General features: G+C 60.7%; 1 protein-coding gene across 12 annotated transcripts in view; it reads left to right on the top strand.

The window, feature by feature from the left end:
- Positions 1-231: 231 nt before the first annotated feature.
- The window catches only part of PTPRF (protein tyrosine phosphatase receptor type F), an 87,057-nt gene continuing 67,262 nt past the window's right edge, over positions 232-20,026 (top strand). For 11 of the 12 annotated variants that reach the window (XM_072772592.1, XM_072772586.1, XM_072772585.1 and 8 more), the window contains exons 1-3: positions 232-384; positions 8,548-8,624; positions 15,321-15,458. In XM_072772592.1, coding sequence (XP_072628693.1) covers positions 15,368-15,458 — 91 coding nt within the window. In that variant the 5' untranslated portion in view covers positions 232-384; positions 8,548-8,624; positions 15,321-15,367. The remainder of the gene's footprint in view (positions 385-8,547; positions 8,625-15,320; positions 15,459-20,026) is intronic. The other variant, XM_072772593.1, reaches the window with a different exon arrangement.

Here is a 20,026-nt window from a genome sequence, read left to right as displayed (position 1 = left end):
GGGGAGCGCGGGTCGGCCGCGCTGGGGCCGGGCTGGGGCCGGGCTGTGGCCTCGCCGGCCTGGCGGCTCGCGGCTCCGCGGGCCCGAGCGCACGAGGGGAGGGGCGGCGGCGGGCGCGCGCACGGCGGGGGCAGGGGCGCGGGCGCGGGCGCGGGCGCGAGCGGGGCGCGCGGCTGGAGCTGGCGCGGGAGCGGCGGGAGCGGCGGCGGCGGCACGGCGGCGGCAGAGGCGGCGGCTCCGGCTCCGGCTCCGGCTCCGGCTCGGGCTCGGGCTCGGGCTCGGGCTCCGGCGGCGGTGGCGGGAGAGCGACCCGGCGGCGGCGGCGGGAGCAGCGGCCCCGGCGGCTGGGGGGGGACATGCGGACCGACGGCCCCTGGATGGGCGGTGAGTGACCCCCGCCCCCCCCCCGGGCCCCTCCGCACCCCGGCTCCCGCCGCCCCCTCCCCGCGTCCTCCGAGCGCGGTCGGCGGCGCCGCTTAGGCCGGGCCGCGCCCCCACCTGCCGCGCCCGCAGCCCCGGCGGCCCCCCCTGCCTGGCGGCTCCTCCCCGCGCCGCCCCCGCGGCAGACGCGCCCCCCGCCCGGGCCGCCGCCGCCGCCGCCCGCCGCCCCCCGCCCCCGCCCCCCGCCGCACCTGAGCCGCAGCCCGCGCCCCCCGGTGCAAAGTTTCCCTTCGCGTCCGTGCTCCCGTGCGCGGGCCCGCCTCGCCTCCCCCCGCGGGTGGCCGCGCTCCGGGGGCGGCCCTCCACGGCCCTCCACGGCCCCCCGCCGCCCCCCGCCCCAGCCCCGGGCGGGGCCAGGCCGCGCCCCCGCCCCCGCCCCCGCCCCCGCCCCCGCCGCACGGCGCCCCCTCCCCGCCGGCGGGGGAGCCGCAGCCGACGCGCCCCCGTCTCGCTCGCCGCCCCGGAGCACGTGCGGGCCCGGGGTGCGCCGGCCGCGAGTTCGGGGGCCCCCGCCCGCCTCGGCCGGGGGAGGGGGGAGGGAGGGGAGGGGCCCCGGCGGGCTTGCGAGACCCGAGGGCCCCGGAGCGACCTGTCCCGTGAGGACGTGTCCGCTCGGACCCGCTCCGGAAAGTTCACTCAGTCGCCGCCCCGCGCCCCGTCCCGTCCCGTCCTGGTGCCCCGGCCCCGTCGCCCTGCCCCCGTCTCAGGCTCAGCTTTTTTGTTTTCCTCCGCGTCTCCGTCTCAGTGCCCTTCAGTGTCTCTGTGTCTCTGTCTCCCTGTGTCACTGCTTCCTGGTCTCCCCCCTGCAGCCCCGGGGTTTTTCCCGCTGTCTGTGGCTCCCTCCCCGGGTCTCTGGGCCCTCCCTCCCCGGGTCTCTGGGCCCTCCCTCCCCGGGTCTCTGGGCCCTCCCTCCCCGGGTCTCTGGGCCCTCCCTCCCCGGGTCTCTGGGCCCTCCCTCCCCGGGTCTCTGGGCCCTCCCTCCCCGGGTCTCTGGGCCCTCCCTCCCCGGGTCTCTGGGTTCTCCCTCCCCGGGTCTCTGGGCCCTCCCTCCCCGGGTCTCTGGGTTCTCCCTCCCCGGGTCTCTGGGCTCTCCCTCCCCGGGTCTCTGGGCCCTCCCTCCCCGGGTCTCTGGGCCCTCCCTCCCCGGGTCTCTGGGCCCTCCCTCCCCGGGTCTCTGGGCCCTCCCTCCCCGGGTCTCTGGGCTCTCCCTCCCCGGGTCTCTGGGCTCTCCCTCCCCGGGTCTCTGGGTTCTCCCTCCCCGGGTCTCTGGGTTCTCCCTCCCCGGGTCTCTGGGCCCTCCCTCCCCGGGTCTCTGGGCTCTCCCTCCCCGGGTCTCTGGGTTCTCCCTCCCGGGTCTCTGGGCTCTCCCTCCCCGGGTCTCTGAGCTCTCCCTCCCCGGGTCTCCCCCTCCCGGGTCTCTATGTTCCCCCTCCCAGGTCTCCGTGTTCTCCCTCCCAGGTCTCTGTGTTCCCCCTCCGGGGGTCTCTATGTTCCCTCTCTCTGCTCCTCCTCCCCCCATCTCTGAGTCTGTCTCCCCGGGTCTCTCTCACGTGTGTCCTATTGGTTTTTCCGTGTCTCTGTCTCCCACTGACCAGAATCTCTGCCAGCCCTCCTCAGGCCCCCTCCTCATTTCTCTGGAATGCCGCCTCTCTGGTTCTTCCACCCCAGGATGGGGGAGGGGCTAGCCTTTCTCCCCATTTCAACACCCCCCACCCCCCACCCCCCACCTGGCACCGTGCAGGGCCCCCACCTTGAAACAGGTTGGGGGTGGGAGCACTGTACCTGAGCTGTGAGCTGGAAGGGAGGAGATTCTCTGGATTCCCTTGAGGGCCACCCGGCAGAGCCTGGGAGACTGGACTGCTGAGTGTCCATGAAGGCTCCAGTTTGGTTCCTGAAGAGACAAGGGCAGGGATCCAGAGTGACCTGGTGCGGAATCTGGCCAGAAAATCCAGGGAAGTGCATTGGGGTGGAAGGCCTAGAGAAAGATCCAGGGGAATCCTTCTGGGGGATCCTCGGTAGTGAGAGATCCCCTGGAAAGGGAAGGGGCTCTGCCAAGGGATCCTTTGGGAGGCATCAGAGATCTGATGGGATCCAGAGGAGGGTCCTGAGAGAAAATCTCAGAAAATTCTGTGCTTGGCGCCTTATTAACTCTTGCTTCAGGGAGCAAGAAAATCCCTGTTTTTCACTGATTGTATGAATGAGCCTAGGGCTTCGAGAAGGAGCAGGTGTAACTTCCCAAGCACAGCCCCCAACATCCGCAGCCCCGGGCATAGGCCACACACTCGCATACACGCACACACCCCTCCATTCCCACACTCAGCTCACCCCACACACACTGCACACCCACTTGCCTTCTTGCCCTCACACTTGCAGACTGGGGCCTGCACAGCAGCCAGAGCTCAGGAATCTGCTTGCACGCCCATGCACCACGCTGTGTGCTTGCTTGTGCCCTCACAGCACCCCTTTGCACATCCTGGGGAGGGGTGTGTGTGCACTCACAGTCTAGCGTGCTCTCCGGCACCCGCCTTCTTGCACATCTTGGCTGGCTCAGTTTCCCCCTTATTATTGGAAATGTGTCTGTAGTTTTGTTTTCTTTTCCAGCTGCTCTTCCTCTTCCCTTTTTCTTTCCTTTAACAAGGAAATTGTTTGAATAGTATTCTTCCCACCCCCTCCCCCTTGTGCGCCCTGCGACTTCTGACCTCCTCTCTGTTCAGCCTTGTTCATCCCATCAGCATGGGGGTGATGTCCAGGGCATTGAGTTGGGGGCCAGTGAAGCAGTTGGTGGGGGGTGGCTGAAAAGCTTTTCTTGGGAATTGGGTTGATATGCAGCAAAATACTGGCCCTGGCAATTTGTGGTCTCTCCACTCTTCCCTCAGGAGTTCAGGGCCCTCTGTCAGGGGGAAGTGGGACCCAGGCCTGTTTGATAGCGACTGTGACATGTGTCACAGCTTCTCCACTCTCCAGCCTGTCCCTTCCTGCACCTCACCTTTATCCCCTGTGAAATGGGACCGCCAGTCCAACCCCGATCGGGCCCCAAGGCTGCTGTGAGAATCTCAGGGAGCCGTGTGGCAGTGCATCATCAGCAGTGGCAGGCCCTTCTCGTGTGACTTGACACTGTTATGTGCTTGGGCCAAGCTTGCAGCCAGGGCCCTGCCCTTGAGAAGCTCTTGGTCCCTGGGGGAACAGACTGCATCATGGGAACGCGGAGCAATTCACTAACCTCTTATTGATTCCCGACTGTGTACCAGACACTGGGCTAGGCACTTTCAGCCAGGCTGCCCTGCTTCCTCGGGGACTAGCAGCTGTGTGGAAGAGGCAGCCCTCCCCTCAGGAACCACTGAGGTTGAGCTCAGCATCAGCTCATCTAAAGCAGCCGCGGTCCAGAGCTGAAGTCACAAGGCCGGGGAAGCTGCCTCCACATGAGGCAAGGGAGAGTTCGAGGGTCACAGTGAGATGAGTTCCAGAAGGGACTGAGAGGGGCTCTCTGAAGTGGGTTTTGAGGAATGAACAGGAGTTTTCTGGTTGAACAAAGGGCTCTCCAGGCAGGGAAAAAAAAAAAGACTGTGAGTGAAGACTCCGAGGTTGAGGTGTTGTAAGGTAGCGCAGATCACAGAGGATCCTTAATGCTCTGTAAGTAACTGTGATTTTACTCTGAGAATATAGAAGGGAGACACCAAAGATTTAAAGCTTGGGCGGGGGTGGAATGAGCTATGATCAGATTTACATTTCCGGAAGAGGATCTGTGGCTCTGGGAAGCGGATGGACCCAGGATGCCCAGTGAGGGGAGTGCGGATGAATCAGGCAAGAGGTGGCGGTGTCTTGGATAGGGCAGTAGCGTGGAGCCACTTAGAAGGCCCATTTAATTTATCAGGACAGAGTGATTATGGGAGGCGGGGGTGGAAGAGAGGAAGAGGAAGGGGTCCAGGCTCCTGGGGTGACCGCGTGGGGCCTCAACTGAAGGCCTCACTGAGCTGGGAACAGGGAGGAGAGATAGATTTAGGGGCCAGATAAGGAGCTCGAGCTTCTGGTTGGACTTGTTGTTGAGGTGCTTAGGACACTTGAGTTCCAGGAGGGGCTGGAGTGAGGATCTGGAGTTTGGGAGAGAAACCCAGGCCAGAGGAGGGGCGGAGAGAGGTCGAGAGAGTGTGGGGCTGTGCCCTGCAGTGGTTAGTGCAGGCTCTGGTTCCTCGCTGCTCTGGTGCCATTCCACTTGCAGCAGTGTGACCTTGAGCAAGTTGCTTAAGGTCTCTGACTCCGTTTGCTCCTTTGTGGGATGGACGGGAATAAGACAATCCATGCCTCGTGGGGTTGTGACGGGGATTAAGGTGGAACATGCAGAACGTGCTTAGAACAGGGCCTGGCCTCTAGTCAGCACGATATCTCAATAGCATTAGAGATAGCGTCGTAATCCTCATCGACGGGACTGGTGCACACCCACCCCCATCAGAATCCTGGGGGGGCGACGAGGCGCCTTTGAAACTTGAGGTTAGGGCACCCACCCATCTAAGCTAATTGCAATTCCAAACTGAGGTGAGCAGGTTGGGGGAGCTCAGCAAGGAGCCTGCGTGGCCCCCAGCTGCCCACCCTCGTCTTCATCTGTGGGCCTGGGAGTGTTGCTCAGGTGTATTTGAACTTCCGGGGGGCTGGTGTGAGACTAGAGGCCTCAGCGTGCTCAGGACCCTCTTGCCCCACCCCACCGGGGTCCTGGGCGTCTAATGAGGCCCTGCACTGGTCTGAGGTCCAGATGCTCTGGTCTCTGTGTGTCCCTAACTTCCAGATCTGAGAACAGTGGCTTTTGCTCCTCAGTGGTGGTTCAGCTGCTGCCTCTGGGGACTGTACCCGGTGTAGCCAGAGGACCCGCGTGGGAGGCTTGCCGGGTCTCTCTCTGCTCTTCTAGATTTCGGGCTCACTCCCTGTCCCGCTGCTGGGCAGGGTTCCAGGTGCGGCGTGTGACCGAGAGCCCTGCTGGGGGCCAACCCTGGGCTGGTGCCAGGGCCTCTTACCTGATCCCAGTCATTGCTGCCCACCCTCACTTCTGAGGCCTTCCTGGGTGCCAGCCAGCGATTCCAGACTTGGGTTCAGAACCAGCCGGGTCCTTTCCGAGTAGTTTTCTAGTTGGTTTTCTGGGTGCGTCTGGTGCCCTGGGTTTGTCCCAGGATGAGTCTAGAGTGTTTCTGGGAGCTGCTGCTGGTGAATGTAAGGGGTGACTGCCTGTCTAGGTCGTTTCGGGGCCAGTTTGGTGCTGGGCTGCTGTGGTCCCGGGTACTGTCCTGGCCGTTCCAGAATGCTGCCCTGGTGGTGTTCTGTGTACTTCAACGCCTTTCCAAGTGCCAAGTTTTGTCTGTGCCCGTCTTGTCCGTTCTCTGACCCACCGCCAGGCCATTTTGGACAAATACCTCTTTCCAGGTGTGACTCCTGGTCATCTTAGAGCACTGCTCCTGGCGTGGCCTTGGGAGTGGCGTTAGTGCCAGCTGGCTTAGGGGACCCTCCCATTCCTGCCTCAGACTCTGTCCCCTGCCCCAGGGTCCCTGAGCAACGGGAGAGCCAACAGCCTCACAGGCGGCCCCGGGAGGCCCCAGCGGGCGTCCCCGACAAACCGGCCTTTGAGGCTGGGACATGGAAGCTGGTTTGTCTGGCCGGACCCGCCCAGCAGCCCGCGTGCGGGGAGCAGCGGCCACAGGGAACGTTGTGGAATCTCCTGGACCTGGGCGGGGAGGCGCGCGGCCGTCCTGAGGGCCAGGGCTTGGGTCGGGCAGGGGCAGGGGCCTGTGGGGCCAGAGAGAGGGTGAGCTGCGGGTCCGCCCGGGATGGCGGTGGGTTGGCGAGGCCCGCCTTGGGCCCCTGGGGGCCTTCTGTCAGTGAGGACGCCGCGTGTTGGCAAAGGCCGTCGGTCTCGAGGGGGCACGATCCCGGGTGCGGGAGGCTGGTGCGGGTGGGCGAGGGCGCTCCTGACCCCCGGCCCGGGGGTCCGTTTGGGGAGGAGCCCCCCGCGATGTGCGGCCTGCGCTGAGGGGCCCCAGGGCCCGCGTCGCTGAGCTGGGGTGTGGTGGTGACGAGACTGTGTGGGCCTGTCCCCCCCACCCCGGGACGGCGCCCACGCTGGTGGGGGGCTCCGTGATGATTCTGGAGGGAAGAGTGGGGCTGAGTGGATGTGTGCGCCGGCGGAGGAGGCATCCAGGGGCACACCTTCATTTTAAAAATTATAGAGAAGCAGAAAGTCAAAAATAAATATTGCTGCTGAAGCTTCTTTGAAGGCTGCACGTATGCCGGTGTGGTTCTTCCGAGCTGGGGTGTTTTCTCTGAACTCATTCATGTGTTCATTCACCCATTCGGCACATCCTGATGGAGCACCTACTATGCACCTGCTCTCTGCTGGGTGCTGGCGACACGCACCTGAGCCGGGCACACACCAGGCGCATGGTCATGACTCAGGGACCACTCAGCAGTTGTACGGGAAAATAATTAGCGGGGTGCCTGGGTGGCTCAGTAGGTGAAACATCTGCCTTTGGTTCAGGTCCGGGGATCAAGCCCCACATCAGGCTCCCTGCACAGCAGGGAGCTTGCTTCTCCCTCTCCCTCTGCCGCTGCCTCTGTTGTGCACTCTCTGCGTTTCTTTCTGTCAAATAAACACAATCTTTTTTAAAAATTAAAAAAAAAAACAAAAACAAAAAACAGGCAGCCTGGGTGGCTCAGCGGTTTAGCACCTGCCTTCAGCCCAGGGTGTGATCCTGGGGTCCCAGGATCGAGTCCCATGTCGGGCTCCCTGTGTGGAGCCTGCTTCTCCTGCCTGTGTCTCTCCCTCTCCCTCTCTCGCGCGCGCTCTCTCTCTCATGAATAAGATTTATTTATTTATTCATAAATAAATAAATCTTTTTTAAATATTTTATTTATTTATTCATAGACACAGAGGCAGAGACACAGGCAGAGGGAGAAGCAGGCTCCATGCAGGGAGCCCGATGTGGGACTCGATCCCGGGTCCCCAGGATCACACCCCAGGCTGCAGGCGGCGCCAAACTGCTGCACCACCGGGGCTGCCCAATAAATAAATCTTTAAATAAATTTTTTTTAAAGGGGACGCCTGGGTGGCTCAGTGGTTGAGCGTCTGCTTTTGACTCAGGTCGTGATCCTGGTCCATTGGGCTACCCGCATAGAGCCTGCTTCTCCCTCTGCCTGTGTCTCTGTGTGTCTCAAGAACTAACTAAGTAAATCTATCTATCTAATCTATCTTAAAGATAAAATAATCCGCGTAGTCTGGAATGTAATGGAAAGCCTCCCTGAGAAAGTGCCATTGGCTCTGAGATCTAAGGGTACATGGCATAAGAGCATGGGCAGCACATTTCAGGCACTGACAAGGCTGGAGACTGCACAAAATGTGGCACATTTGAGGAGCAGAAGAGGAAGTTCTTGTGGTTGGCTGGCAGGCCAGAGCTTGGGCAGGTGGGGCTGCAGAGGTGGGCGGGGCCTCAGCTCTGCTGGAGGGGTGGTGGCTGGAGGGATGTGCTGGAGGGGTGGTGGCTGAAGGGGTGACTGGAGGGATGGTGGCTGGAGGAGTGACTGGAGGGGTGACTAGAGGGATGGTAGCTGGAGGGTTGACCGGGAGGGATGGTGGCTGGAGGGGTGGTGGCTGGAGGGGTGGTGGAGGAGCGCAGACACCAGTTTGCCAACTTAAGTGGGGGGCTCAGTCCATGCATGTTGCTCACGGCTGGTACCTGGATGAAAGCCCTACACATAGATGCTCAGGAGTCCTGAGAAGAATGAGTGAGTGAGCGAGTAAAGAGATGGGCATTTTTACTGAATGGCGATTGTCCTGTACGAATAGTTTTTCCCCCCCTTAAAGAGCAGGGTTTTGTTTTTTTTTTTTAAAGATTTTATTTATTCATGAGAGAGGCAGAGACACAGGCAGAGGGAGAAGCAGGCTCCATGCAGGGAGCCTGACGCAGGACTCGATCCTGGGTCTCCAGGATCACGCCATGGGCCAAAGGCAGGTGCTTAATGCTGAGCCACCCAGGGATCCCCAAAGAGCAGGTTTTGAATGTCTTTTTGTGTCAGGTATACTCTGCTGTGATGAAATTCTTGGTGTTTTCTCATCCTTTACTCTCTCTCCAGGAAGGAGCGGAGACCCCCATGCCCTGCCCTCAGAGCTGGTTGTCCAAGAGTGACTGACGTGAGCCAGCAGAGACCTGGTGAGTGTGACCCAGGAGGTGGCAGGGGTCAGGGGCACAGAGGGATCCCGTGAGCCAGGCTGAGCACTTGGATTGGGATGCAGGCTGGTGGTGAGCCACGGAAGGGTCACCACTGGATGCATGACATGGTCCAGTGTGCATATGGCTGAGCGACGGCGAAGGAGCAGGGAGGTGGGGATAGAGGTGGAGAGAAGAGATGTGAATGCTGTTTTGGGGCGCAGAGGAGACAGGACAGGGTGAAGGGCTGAATGTGGGACATGAGGGAGGAGGGGAGGTGTCAAGGATGGTGCCGGGTGTCTGGCCAGAATGCTTGATGGAGGTGGGTGGGGAGCGAGATACAGATCGTCAGCTGCTGTAGGTGTGAAATAGGCTTCTGGGACTTCACACTGGGATTTGTCTGCTTCTCCATTCTCCATGTTTCTGAGGAAAAGTCTGTTCCCATCAACCGTACGTTGTGGTAGGAAGAGCAGGGGACTCCCGAGATCCAGGTACCTCCTACTGTGTCTCTTTCACGTCCGCTTCTCCTCCTGTCTTTCTACCAGAAGCACAGAGCAGGTGGAGTGAGGCAGGGCTGGAAAGGGTGAAGTTGGAGATAGAGCTGATGAGCTTTGGACATCTGGCTAAAGACTCTAGACTTTTTCCTGAGGGTGATATGGAGTCACTGAAGGTTCTTAGGCAGAGAAGTATCATCCGTGGATCCATCTTTCCATCTGCCCATCTGCTCAGTCCTGAAACTGTGTCTACTATGGAATCAGGCAGTCAGATTCGCTTGAGGGCCGTGATCGCCTTCACTTTTCTGTAAGGCCGTGGGGGCGTTGGTTTGTGTGCAGGGTGGACGGGGAGAAGCCTGAGGCAGGAGGCCCCCCGAAGAGGTATACAGATCCGAGGCCTCACCAACATCGGTGGTTGGTGCAGAAGACACACAGATTTGGACTTACTGACCTGTTGGGTGTGTGGGGTACAGAAAAGGGACAGTTTGTCTGGCTTGGGAGCCCAGGTCAGCGGTAGCACTCATCACTAAGATGGGGACCTGGACGAGGGGCGGGACAGGGAAGGGTAAGTTCTGGTTGGGTCATCTTCTGTAGGTCCTGGAAGGCCCAGCCCATGGCTCTCTGGTTCCTCTCCCTACCCTGTGGTTCAGGGCCCAGTCAGGCCCACTGAATACTCCTGTCTGGTCAACTGATGAGGAGGGTCATGAATGGGCCCAGCCTAGGCAGGCAAGGGGATGAGCATGCATTGGGTGTCTGCTAGGGGCCAGGTCCTGTGTGTGGCGAGGTGGACATTGGGGTAGCATAGAGGGTGTGGCAGGAAGGCTGCGTCACTGGTGGGAAGGGTCAGCTGGGGAGGGTGGATGTGGGGCTACCATGTGTCCCTTCACCTATCCATCCTCAGATGTTGGGTCCCATCACCTGGGAGCCCATTCTCAGCAAAAAACATACCTGAAAATGGAGCTGTGTCTTCTAGGGAGGCCGCTTGCCGAGGCATGTGCGAAGGGCCGTGGGAGATGTGTGTAGGGCCTGGCTCCTGGAGGCGAGGCTGACTTTGACGGGGAGGGGAAGATGCCCTGAGGTCCTGAGGCCCACGTACAGCTGATACAAGAGCCAGGCTGGGGTGCCTTCGGGTAGAGAGTCCGAGGTGCTCCTGGGGGACTGGGCTCTGGGGTCAGCCCTAGCCTGCATCAGCAAAGCATCTTGCTGTCTATGTCAGGGTTTCTCAACCTCAGTACTGTTGACTTTTTGGACCAGACAATCCTTTGTTGTGGGGGGCTGGCCTATTCCTGTAAGATATCCAGCAGCATCCCTTGTTTCTTCCCACTGGATGCCAGCAGCACCTGGCCCCCCACCCCGCCTCCTCCACTCTTGACAATGAAAAGTGTCTGCAGACATTGCCTGACTCCCATGGGGTTGGGGGGGCAGATGCAGGATCACCCTGGATTGAGAACCACTGGCCAACACCACCTCTTACTGCCTTCACTAAACTGGGGAGGGTCCCCCGGGGGATTTACAGGGATAGGTCACCTGAGCTGAGTTCTAAGGGGTGAGTAGGTGGCTGAGGGCAGAGAAGGGCATTCCCCCCAGTAGAGAGAACAGCAAGTACAGAGGCCTGGAGGTGCTGCTGAGCACTAACCCCAGGGAGGCTCCGCCGCCGGAGGAAGGAACCTGGAACGCTGGGGGCTCAGGGTCCGTAGCTGTAAGCAGGTGTCTCCCCTGGTCCCCTTGGTCTTTGCCAGCTTCACCCCTGCTGGCCCTTGTGCCACCTGGAGAGACTCTGGGATGCTCTTCCTCAGATCCCCTCCATTCCCAGGGGGGCCCAAGGAGCCGAGGGCTGTGAGAGGGTAGGGGGCCCAGCTGTAGGAGGGTGGGTGGGCCGCTGCAGGCTGTGCCCACAGACTCTGGCCACCCGGCTGAAAGAGGGAAGCTGCCTGCTGCCGGCTGCCTCCTTCCCCGGGGCCGGGGTCGTGGCTGAGACTGATTTATTCCTGTCATAATCCGGCGGTCGGTTTGGTGAGAGTTGGAAACATGTTGGTTTTCCTTCCCAAGTGTAACAAGGCCTGTTTCCGCCTCCGCGGCCGCTGCTGCAGTGCCACGCGGTGAACTGTCCAGGACATGACAAAAGGGTTCGTGGGTGAGAGCTGCCCGTGGGTGAGAGCGTGAACGGCTCCGGCACTCCCCGCACGCCTGGCTCCCAGGCCCCTGTCGCCCAGGCACTGGTCACTCCTCTAGGCCAGCCCCTCGGGGGGGCCCCGGGTACCCTCCTCTCATTGATGTCCATTTTGGGGCCCCAGCCTCCAGGGAGCCAGGGTCCCCGTCTGGTGGTGGGGGAGCTGTAGGAACAGGTGGTATTTGGAGACTAATTAATATTTGTGAATAATAACACGTGCCCAAGGGAAACAAATCAATCTGTGTTTGCATATTCATGAAGAGGACTCAGAATGATCCCAGCTGTTCTCCAGCCAGGGATCCCCCCCATCCCTGGCATAGCACGGTGTCTCGGGTGGGAGGGACCCACTGAGGCTGGCCGGGGTGCTTAGGTCGGGCTGCACGGAGGTGACGTGGCCTCCCTGTTACCTACACTTCTATGACGTTCTTATTTGCATCTTGTGGCTTCGTGTGCTTCCTTCCTTTTTCCTCAAAGCAGTGATTCCCAGACTCTTCGATTTCGCAAACCAGTACACTTTGCAAAAGTACTTGGGGTTCAGACACAGGAATGGCAATTTTTTATTTTACCAAGTAAGGACATTATAGAAAATACTGCTCTCTGCTGTCACCGTATTGCATACAAGAAAGGACATTTTAACACCAAAACACAATTTGAGAAGAAAGGACAGTTCTTCCCAAGAAAGGGCATTTGGCGGCTTCACACTGACGTAGCAAAGAAAAAGGATATATCAAAACCATTCTGAGTGTAGGAAAACCGTGCCCACTTAAGTCCCTGTAACGTCGCCCAGTATGGACGCACAGCATTGTTTTCCTGCCCAAGTACGTCAGGGAGGTAGAACCAGTGGCCCAGTGCATTTCAGAGACAAGCCTTTGTTAACGCCCGGAGCTCAGGCCTTGCTCTCATCTCAGCTGTCGGGACCCTAGGCTCACCCAGCCATGCTGGGGCAAGTGGATGCTCAGCCCTTAACACGGTCGTGCTGGATTCAGAAGGTTCTCGGCGACCCCAGTAAGGTCAGCATCAGTCCCCCAGTCCCTGCTCCTCTCCCACCTTCTCCCCACAGGTGACCCCAGGCACTCTGGGGTGGGGACACGGTGAGGCCCAGGGACCCAGGACTTGGAGGAGGGGGTTCCCGGAGCTGGGGGCAGCTCGCTCTCGCCAGGAGCTGGTGACGGAGAAGCCCTGGCTTGGACAGCAGTGTGGTTGCCGGAGGAGTTCCCTGAGAACGTGTCCATGTCTGTGTGTCCCCTGTGTCTCCGCCTCTGGGTAGCCTCGTCCCTGAGTCCATGGGCCTCTGGGAGAAGCTCTTTGCAGAGAGAGGGAACGTCTTTGTTTTCATCTTCTCCACCTTGCCGTGTCTGCACAGCTTGCTGGTATCCCAGAGTCAGATACATAGGCCCAAATTCTCCTCTGACACCCACGGCCCAGAATCTCATCCTAGACTGTACCATGTGACATCTCTTCTGGAGTTAGGCCCCATCCATGGTGGCTGTCCTGGGGACTCACACCCCTTTGATATCGGTACCAGGGACGGACACCCCATGACGTCTGTGTCCGGGGGGGGGGTACACCTCTATAATAACGTAATGGGAAGTTAGACCCCTGTAATGTCTGTTGGGCAACTGGACCCTCTGTCCCCACTCACGCCATGTCTGGCCCGGACAGCTATGCCCCACCACAATGTCTCCACCTGGGAGTTACGGTTCTGTGATTCCTGTACGTAGGCCGACGCGGGGCTATGCTTCCGTGATCATCATCCTGGGGAGTCACGTCCCATGCTGTTGTGCCGTGTGCTTGTACCTCTGTGACATCTCTTCTTTGTAGCTTTATCCCCTTTATTTCGTGCCAGGGAGACCTGCCATGATGTGTGTTACAGAAGGTTACACCCCTGCGGTGTCTACACTGGGGATGGTGTGCACACCCAGAATGCTTGTACCTGGGAGCGAAAGCTCTGCGAATATGGTGTTGTCGTACCCCACGATGCCTGGCCTCAGCCCCTGTGCCCCTGCCTGTCAGTGCAGCACGCCCCTGCGCTGTAAACCCGTGGTCTCTGTATGGGGGGCGACAGGATGGTTGTGTCAGGGGGCCGTGCCCCTGCTGGCCAGGCAGTTCGCTGCCTGATGTCTGCTAAGAGGATTCTGTTGTTGATTCCCTGGCTCCACCCCAGCGATGGCCACGCTCAGACAGGGCCTTCGTGATACGGGGGCCTCCATCGCAGGCTGGCGATACCTGGCATCATGGTGGGGACGCCCTCTGTCCTGGTCGCAGCCACCTGAACTTTGTGACTGTCGAGTGGAACCACAGGCTTGGTGTGAATGGGCCCCGATGCCCTCCATGCCCCTTCATCAGTCCCCCAGTCCCTGCTCCTCTCCCACCTTCTCCCCACAGGTGACCCCAGGCACTCTGGGGTGGGGACACGGTGAGGCCCAGGGACCCAGGACTTGGAGGAGGGGGTTCCCGGAGCTGGGGGCAGCTCGCTTCAGCTCTCTTGCTTTTGTTTCTCAGCTCCCATCTAGGACTTTAAGCAAGATCTCAGGCCAGAGGGCATCTCCCTTTGTGTGTAGCCCCTGCCCCACTTCACGGCCCTGCCTGTTTTGCCTTAGCGACTTTGCTTACCTAGCACCCTCCGATTTTAGGACCTTAGTTCAAGTTCCAGAAAGGAGCAGAGCCATCTCTGAGCCCCGTCACTTCCTTGCCATTCTCTTACTGTCATGGGTCAGCGGGTACCTGGGTCTTATCAGGGCTCTCCCACCAGAGCCCGTGGGTACCACCGCCTGGGCCCGGGGTGTGTTCATCATCACTCCCTCCCTGCTGCATCCCCTGTTGTGCTCTCAGAGCATCATTGAGGGGCTTCTCATGTACCAGCCACCTGCTCAGAGTAAGGCGTGGGCGGAGCTAGTGTGCACCGTTGTGGATCCCCTGACGCCCCCTGGGTGGGGGGCCGTAGGAGAGAGCCCCTTGGAAGCTCACCATCGGGGCTGTAGAGCGAGAGCAGTGCAACTGTGGTGCGTATTGTGGCCGTGCCAAAGGCTTCTCGCAGGTGCCAGGCAGACTGGGAAGGACGCACCTGGCAGAGGAGCCCTGTGAGCAATCTCAGCACAGCCTTCCCTGCGTACAGGTGCCCGCCTCAGTCTGGAAGGCTGTTCTGAGAGAGCTGCTCCCAGAAGCTTGATCTGCCATGGGCCACCAGGGCAAGGGCGGAGGAGGCGTGGGTGGAATCTGCGGGTCTGGCACCCCCATTCCTGGCCACTAGGGACTCCGTGTGGTTTCCTTTTGGAGTGGGAAGGAGCCATGGGAATTGGGTAGGACGAGGGTGGCCGGGCAGGGCAGCTACGACTTGTCAAGAGCACGTCCTGGCGAGCCCGGACGGGTTGTGGCTTTGGCTCCAAGCCTCAGATACCTGGATTCTGTCTGCTGCTAACAAGTCTGTGCTCTGGGGCCTGTACTCAGCATGCGGGGCCTGGCCCACTGCCTCCGGGCTCCCCGCTGAGGAGACCAGAGACCGTGGGATGCCCCGGGGACACCAGAGTCCCAGGCCTGCATGGGTCTGCTACCTTCTCAGGCTCCCTGTCTCTGGCTTGTTTAGTCTGTGTGTCTGTGTCCAGCCCTGTTTCCTATTCCTGTCCCCTTAGGGAGGCAAGTTGGGAACCCACAGTCTGGGACAGAACAGCCCTGTACAGATCTTCTGGTCCCAGTGACCCCCTGCCCTCCTACTCAGGTTTACAGAATGACCTGAAGGCCTCTTGTGCTGTCTCTCGCCCGACAGTGTCTGTCAGGTTATCCTTGGCGTTGGAGAGGAGCCTGGGTCGTCACAGGGCTCTGGGTCTGGGTGGCCATGACCCAGTCTGAAGTCGAGGAGGCGGTGGGTGGGGGGTGCGATAGGGACACTGTTAACACTGTCTGTTGAACTAGGCTCTGGATGGTCGGTAAGTATGAGCGGGCTCTGGGGGGTGAGCAGGGTCCAGGAGGCAGCATGGGGGGGTGATAGGGACACTGTTGCGCACCAACTGACTGGCTCTGCCCTTCTCTCCATCACAGGTTGACTGTGGCTGTGGTGGTGGCTGGCCGTGGTGCTAGAGCCCCGGATGGCCCCTGCGCCAGCCCCACGGAAGACGATGGTGCCCCTTGTGCCTGCGCTCGTGATGCTTGGCTTGGTGGCAGGTGCCCATGGTGACAGTAAGTCTGGCCCCTCAGGGTGCAGGACCTCTGGGGTCCAAAGGTGGTGGTCGTAGGATTCTAGGCTGGGGGACGCGACCAGCTACCATGAGGGGCGGGATAGTCCGATACCTACCCAGACCCACTGCCCTAGAGAGACACCCCTGCTTCAGTTAGAGAACCCGCCCTCCAAGAAGTGGTCCAGCCCCATGCTTCCTAGGAGCATCCTGGGGAATGCCTGCATGGCCCTTAAGGCGCTGCAGGGTGGAGTGTGTCTAACTGTAACCCGTTGTATGGAACTGGGGTGAGACCTGACCAGGATTCATGTGGTCATCGGGTGACACGCTCAGGCGTGTAGCGTGTCTGCCACTGCAGATCTGTGCCGAGGACCCAGGGTGAGCCATGTCAGGGTTGAGTGGGAATAGGGGGTGGCACACGGGGGAATGTGTACGGGTGTGTGAATGGAGTGCCAGATGTGTCCGCAGGTCCAGGGAGTGAGAGGAAGCCAGAGCCACCACAGCCCTTTCCCTGGGCCAGACCCTTGGGATTCAGATGTGGGGACACTGAGCCCCTCCTTCCCCTTCTCCACCACCTTTAAGGCAAAGGGTCATCCCCCTTCCCCCAGCCCTTCAGCCTGGGGAGTGGGAGGGGGTGGGGGGGGCTCTGTGTGTGTGTGTATGTGTGTGTGTGTGTGTGCGTGTGGGGATGTGTGTATTGGGGGAAGTGGGATTGTCCCCTGCCCAAATCCAACTCCGAACTTTCATCCCTTTCCTGCCGCCCTTCCCCCTGCCTGGCACTACGAGACTGGCCGCAGCCCGCCCCGTCACCATGGTTACCACTGCTTGGTTACTGGTGGGAGGCGGAGCACAGGGCAGATTTAGCCAATCTGCACGCTGACTGGGAGGGGTGAGGTCGGAGCCAAGGTCCCTGGGGGCAGGGGCTGTTCCCAGCCTGTCCGGAGCCCAGAGGTGGCCAAGGGCCAACCTGGAGGTCAGCCTGGGTGACAGTGGGCCATAGGGCTTCCCTCACCCCCCACTCCAAGTATCTGGGTACTCATCTGTCTCCTTGCCCCACCCAGGCCCTTTCTCCTAATGGCTCATTAATTATTCAGGACCAGATCCTGGAGAGGGGTGGGACTCGGGCACCCCGCCCTTTGTCCTCTGAGGCTGGGCCCTGGTGGGGCTAGTAGGGCCCAGGAAGGGGAGGGCGTTCCTCCTGGGGGGGGCGGTGCAGTGAGGGGTGGTGGGAGCTTTGAGGTGCAGGCCAACGGAGGGCTGGGCAAGCAGGAGCAGGGCCAGGGTGGGGGTGGGGGGGGTTGATCTCCAGGCCTGGCCGGGGCTGCTGGAGAGAGCTTGAGCCTGCAGGGGCAGGTTGGAGTAGAAGTCACTGGGTGTGACTCTGACGTTGGCAGGGAGGCAAAGGCTTGTCAACAGTCAGGTGTGGTCAGTAGCCCTTGGACGCTGAAGTACTGTCCTTGCTCCCCGACCTCACCCTGGACACTCTTACGGCCTTTGGACAGGAGCTTGAGGGCAGAGGGAGGAGCGCCCAGCTGGGCTTTCAGACAGCGCATCCTGGGAGACCGCCTCCCCCTCCTGCGCAGACTGAGACATGCCCTAACTCGTACCCTTATCCCCCCAGACCTGCTCTCCTTCCTGCCTTCTCTCTCCTAGCGAATTGGCATTACCACCCACCCCGCCACCCAAGTCAGAACCTGGGGCCTCCTCCCTGTCTCATACCCCACATCTAATCCATCACCAACTTCTTTTGCTTCTCCCTTTTAAATATCTTTGGAATGCATCCACCTTCCCCTCCGCTGCCTTCCCCCAAGCCACCCTCAGCTCTCGCTTGGGCTTTCACACGCAACTGCCTTCTGATGGCTTCCTGCCTCCGTGCCCTCGCGATCCAATCCTCCTTCCAGCGTGAGAGCCTGACTGTGTCACCCCTCAGTTTGAGATCCCTCACTCTCCTCCCCTGTTGCCTTCAGGATCAAGCCTAGGGGTCTCAGTGCTTCTCAAGGCCCTGCATTTTCCAGGCTCTGCCAACCTCTTCCTTCACTCTGCCCCCCTCCCCCACCCCGTACTCCCGCCATGCTGACTTCTCTGCCCCTCGTGTGCTCCCCAGGCCCCTGTTCCTTCGGATCCCTCTGCTTGGAATGCTCTTCTCATCCCCTCACCTGGCCAGTTCCCATACACTTCCTCCAGGAGTCTGGGTCATGTGCTACTTGGGGGGCAGAGTGGAACGATTTTTGGAGCAGAGTCCCAGAACCTCCATGCTGGTCCCTCAAGACCCAGAACCCAGAGACCAGGGTCTGGAAGGTAGGAACCAGCTGGAGATGCTGAAATAGGGTGAGTGGGGCTCTGCTCCCACGCAGAGAGCTGTGGGAAAGGGGCCTGGGCTGGGAGCTGTGGGGACCTGGCCCCAGGAGGCAGGGTCTGTCTCACAGGCCTGCCTTACACTACACACCCTTTTGGATCTGTACCCCTCCCACTGTGACCAGGCTTAGGCTGGGCTTGGGAGACTTCTAGCCAGGGTGAGTGGGCAAACGTGAACGGAGCTGCTGCAAAAGGTAGGGCAGGTGCCCCGGAGAATTGACGACCGGGGCAGTGAAGCGCGGAGCAGACAAATGTGTTTCTATAGGCCTCTTAACGAGACAAATGAATGGGAGCCCTGGCCTCTGAGGGGAGCGGAGGGAAGGGGAGTGGAGAAGCAGCTGCCAAGAGTTAGCCCAGAGGCCCCCGAGTTAATGCCGAGTCAGCTCCAGTGGAGACCCAGGCACGCGGGGCTTGGGCAGCTCCCTGAGCCCAGCCTTTGTGCTTTGAGTAGGCTAGAGATGGTTCCAAGCAGGAAGAGGTTTCTCCTGCTTTAACGTGCGAGTCAGGTGCTACATGGCCGCACAGGCCTGCCTTTGAGACCCGGAACCCACAGCGGGGCTTCTGTTGGGGGTGGCACCAGCACAGAGGTAGTGACCTAAGTCCCTAGTAGAGCCATTGGGAGGCTTCCCGGAAGAAGGGAACCCTGAAGGGTGACTGAGTATTTGCTGATGGGGAGTGTTGCTTGGTGGGGTGAGATTCAGGGTGGGGGGAGGAACAGCCCTGGGCTTCTCCGTGGAGCTCATGACAGAGCTCAGTGAAGACCTTTTGTCCCCAGACAGCCTGCAACAGAGGCAGGAATGCGGCACAGGTGATCAATTTTGAGCTGGGGCCCTGGTTTTGGCTGTTACTTGGACTCATCGGAGGCCAGAACAGGATGCATAATAGCTGCAGGGGCGGGGGTGGGGGCAAGGGCCTGTGTAGCGGATGATGTGTGTGTCATGTCACACCCCTGACCTGCCAGCCTCATGGGTAGGCAGGGCCACCCGGGGGGGTAGGACCTGGTGGCCTCCCTAGACTCTGCCCTCTGGGGCACTTCCGGCAGATTGCTTTCCCTCTCTAGGCCTGTTTTCCTCTTGCCTAAAGAGGGTAATCACTCCTACCTGGAAAGGTTAACTGAGGTCACGTGTTCAAGGCACCTGGCAACTAGTATGTGGTCCCTGCATCCGAGGCCATGACCTGGGGCACCCCGTGTATTCCCTGGGAACCCAGGGTTGTCTCCGAGCAGGCTCCCCACTGGAGGGCACCAAGAGTGGTCACCGGAGCCAGAGTTGATAAGTCCCCAGCACAGTAGGTGGTTGAGGGCCTGGAAAATCCACCTCTCCAGGAGCTCCCTTCCCTGCCTTGCTGTCCCTCACTCCCTCATGGCTGCGTGTCTGCTCTCCGCTTCTGTGTACGTGTGTGTGTACACATACACTCCCCCCATGTGCCCACCTTCTCCCCAAGCCGGCTCACTCCCACTGTGCCTAGGCTTAGTGGCCTGCTTGGGTGCAGAGTGCCCCAGGGCACACCTGGGAGCTGCTGTCCAAAGAGCTGTGAGGCCCACAGTCGCCCTGCCCTGCCGCAAGGAAGGGGGGGCAGCAGGGGTGCTGAAAGTCAGTCCCTCCCTCGACACCAGCTCTAGGTCTGCACCAGGCAGAATGGTCGGGCTGCCTGGTTCTGACGGTGCGTCGTGGTACATTGTGGTGCATCGTCGGTCAGCGTAGCTGGGATCGGCCCTGGGGTGGGACACCCAAGGGCTGCTGGAGGCAGGGCAGGTTCCCACAGGCTTTGGGGGGGCGGGGGCGGGAGGGGGCAGGGCACACGCAAAGGCAGGAGGGGCCCTCTGGCCTGGCCTGTCAGGGCAGGTCTGGGGAGGGGGTGGCAAATCCACCAGGGCCCAGCGGTGTTCTAGCACAGTGCTTGGCCCGCAGGGGTGCTCTGGGCCTGAGCAAGTGTGCGGAGGGCGTCAGAGGGACACGGGAGCCCGCACAGTTTGTAGCTGGGGAGCGACCTGGTCAGATTTGTGCTCCCCAGAAGTGGGCCTGGGGAACAAAAGGGCAAGGGCTTGGCAGGGCTTTGGGACGAGGCCGAGCGGGGTTTGGCTCCAGCGCTGGGCGAAGGGACCCTGGGTGGGAGTGGGGGTGGGTGAGGCCTGAGTGAGTGCAGGGGCGGCCCCCTGGCGGTGCACGGAGCTGGGGGGCTGCGGGACCACTGCCCGTGGGTGGTGGGTGGGTGGGC

Source organism: Canis lupus, chromosome 13 (assembly GCF_048164855.1).
Source record: "Canis lupus baileyi chromosome 13, mCanLup2.hap1, whole genome shotgun sequence".
Classification (NCBI taxonomy): domain Eukaryota; kingdom Metazoa; phylum Chordata; class Mammalia; order Carnivora; family Canidae; genus Canis; species Canis lupus.
This window is presented reverse-complemented; position numbering and strand designations above follow the sequence as displayed.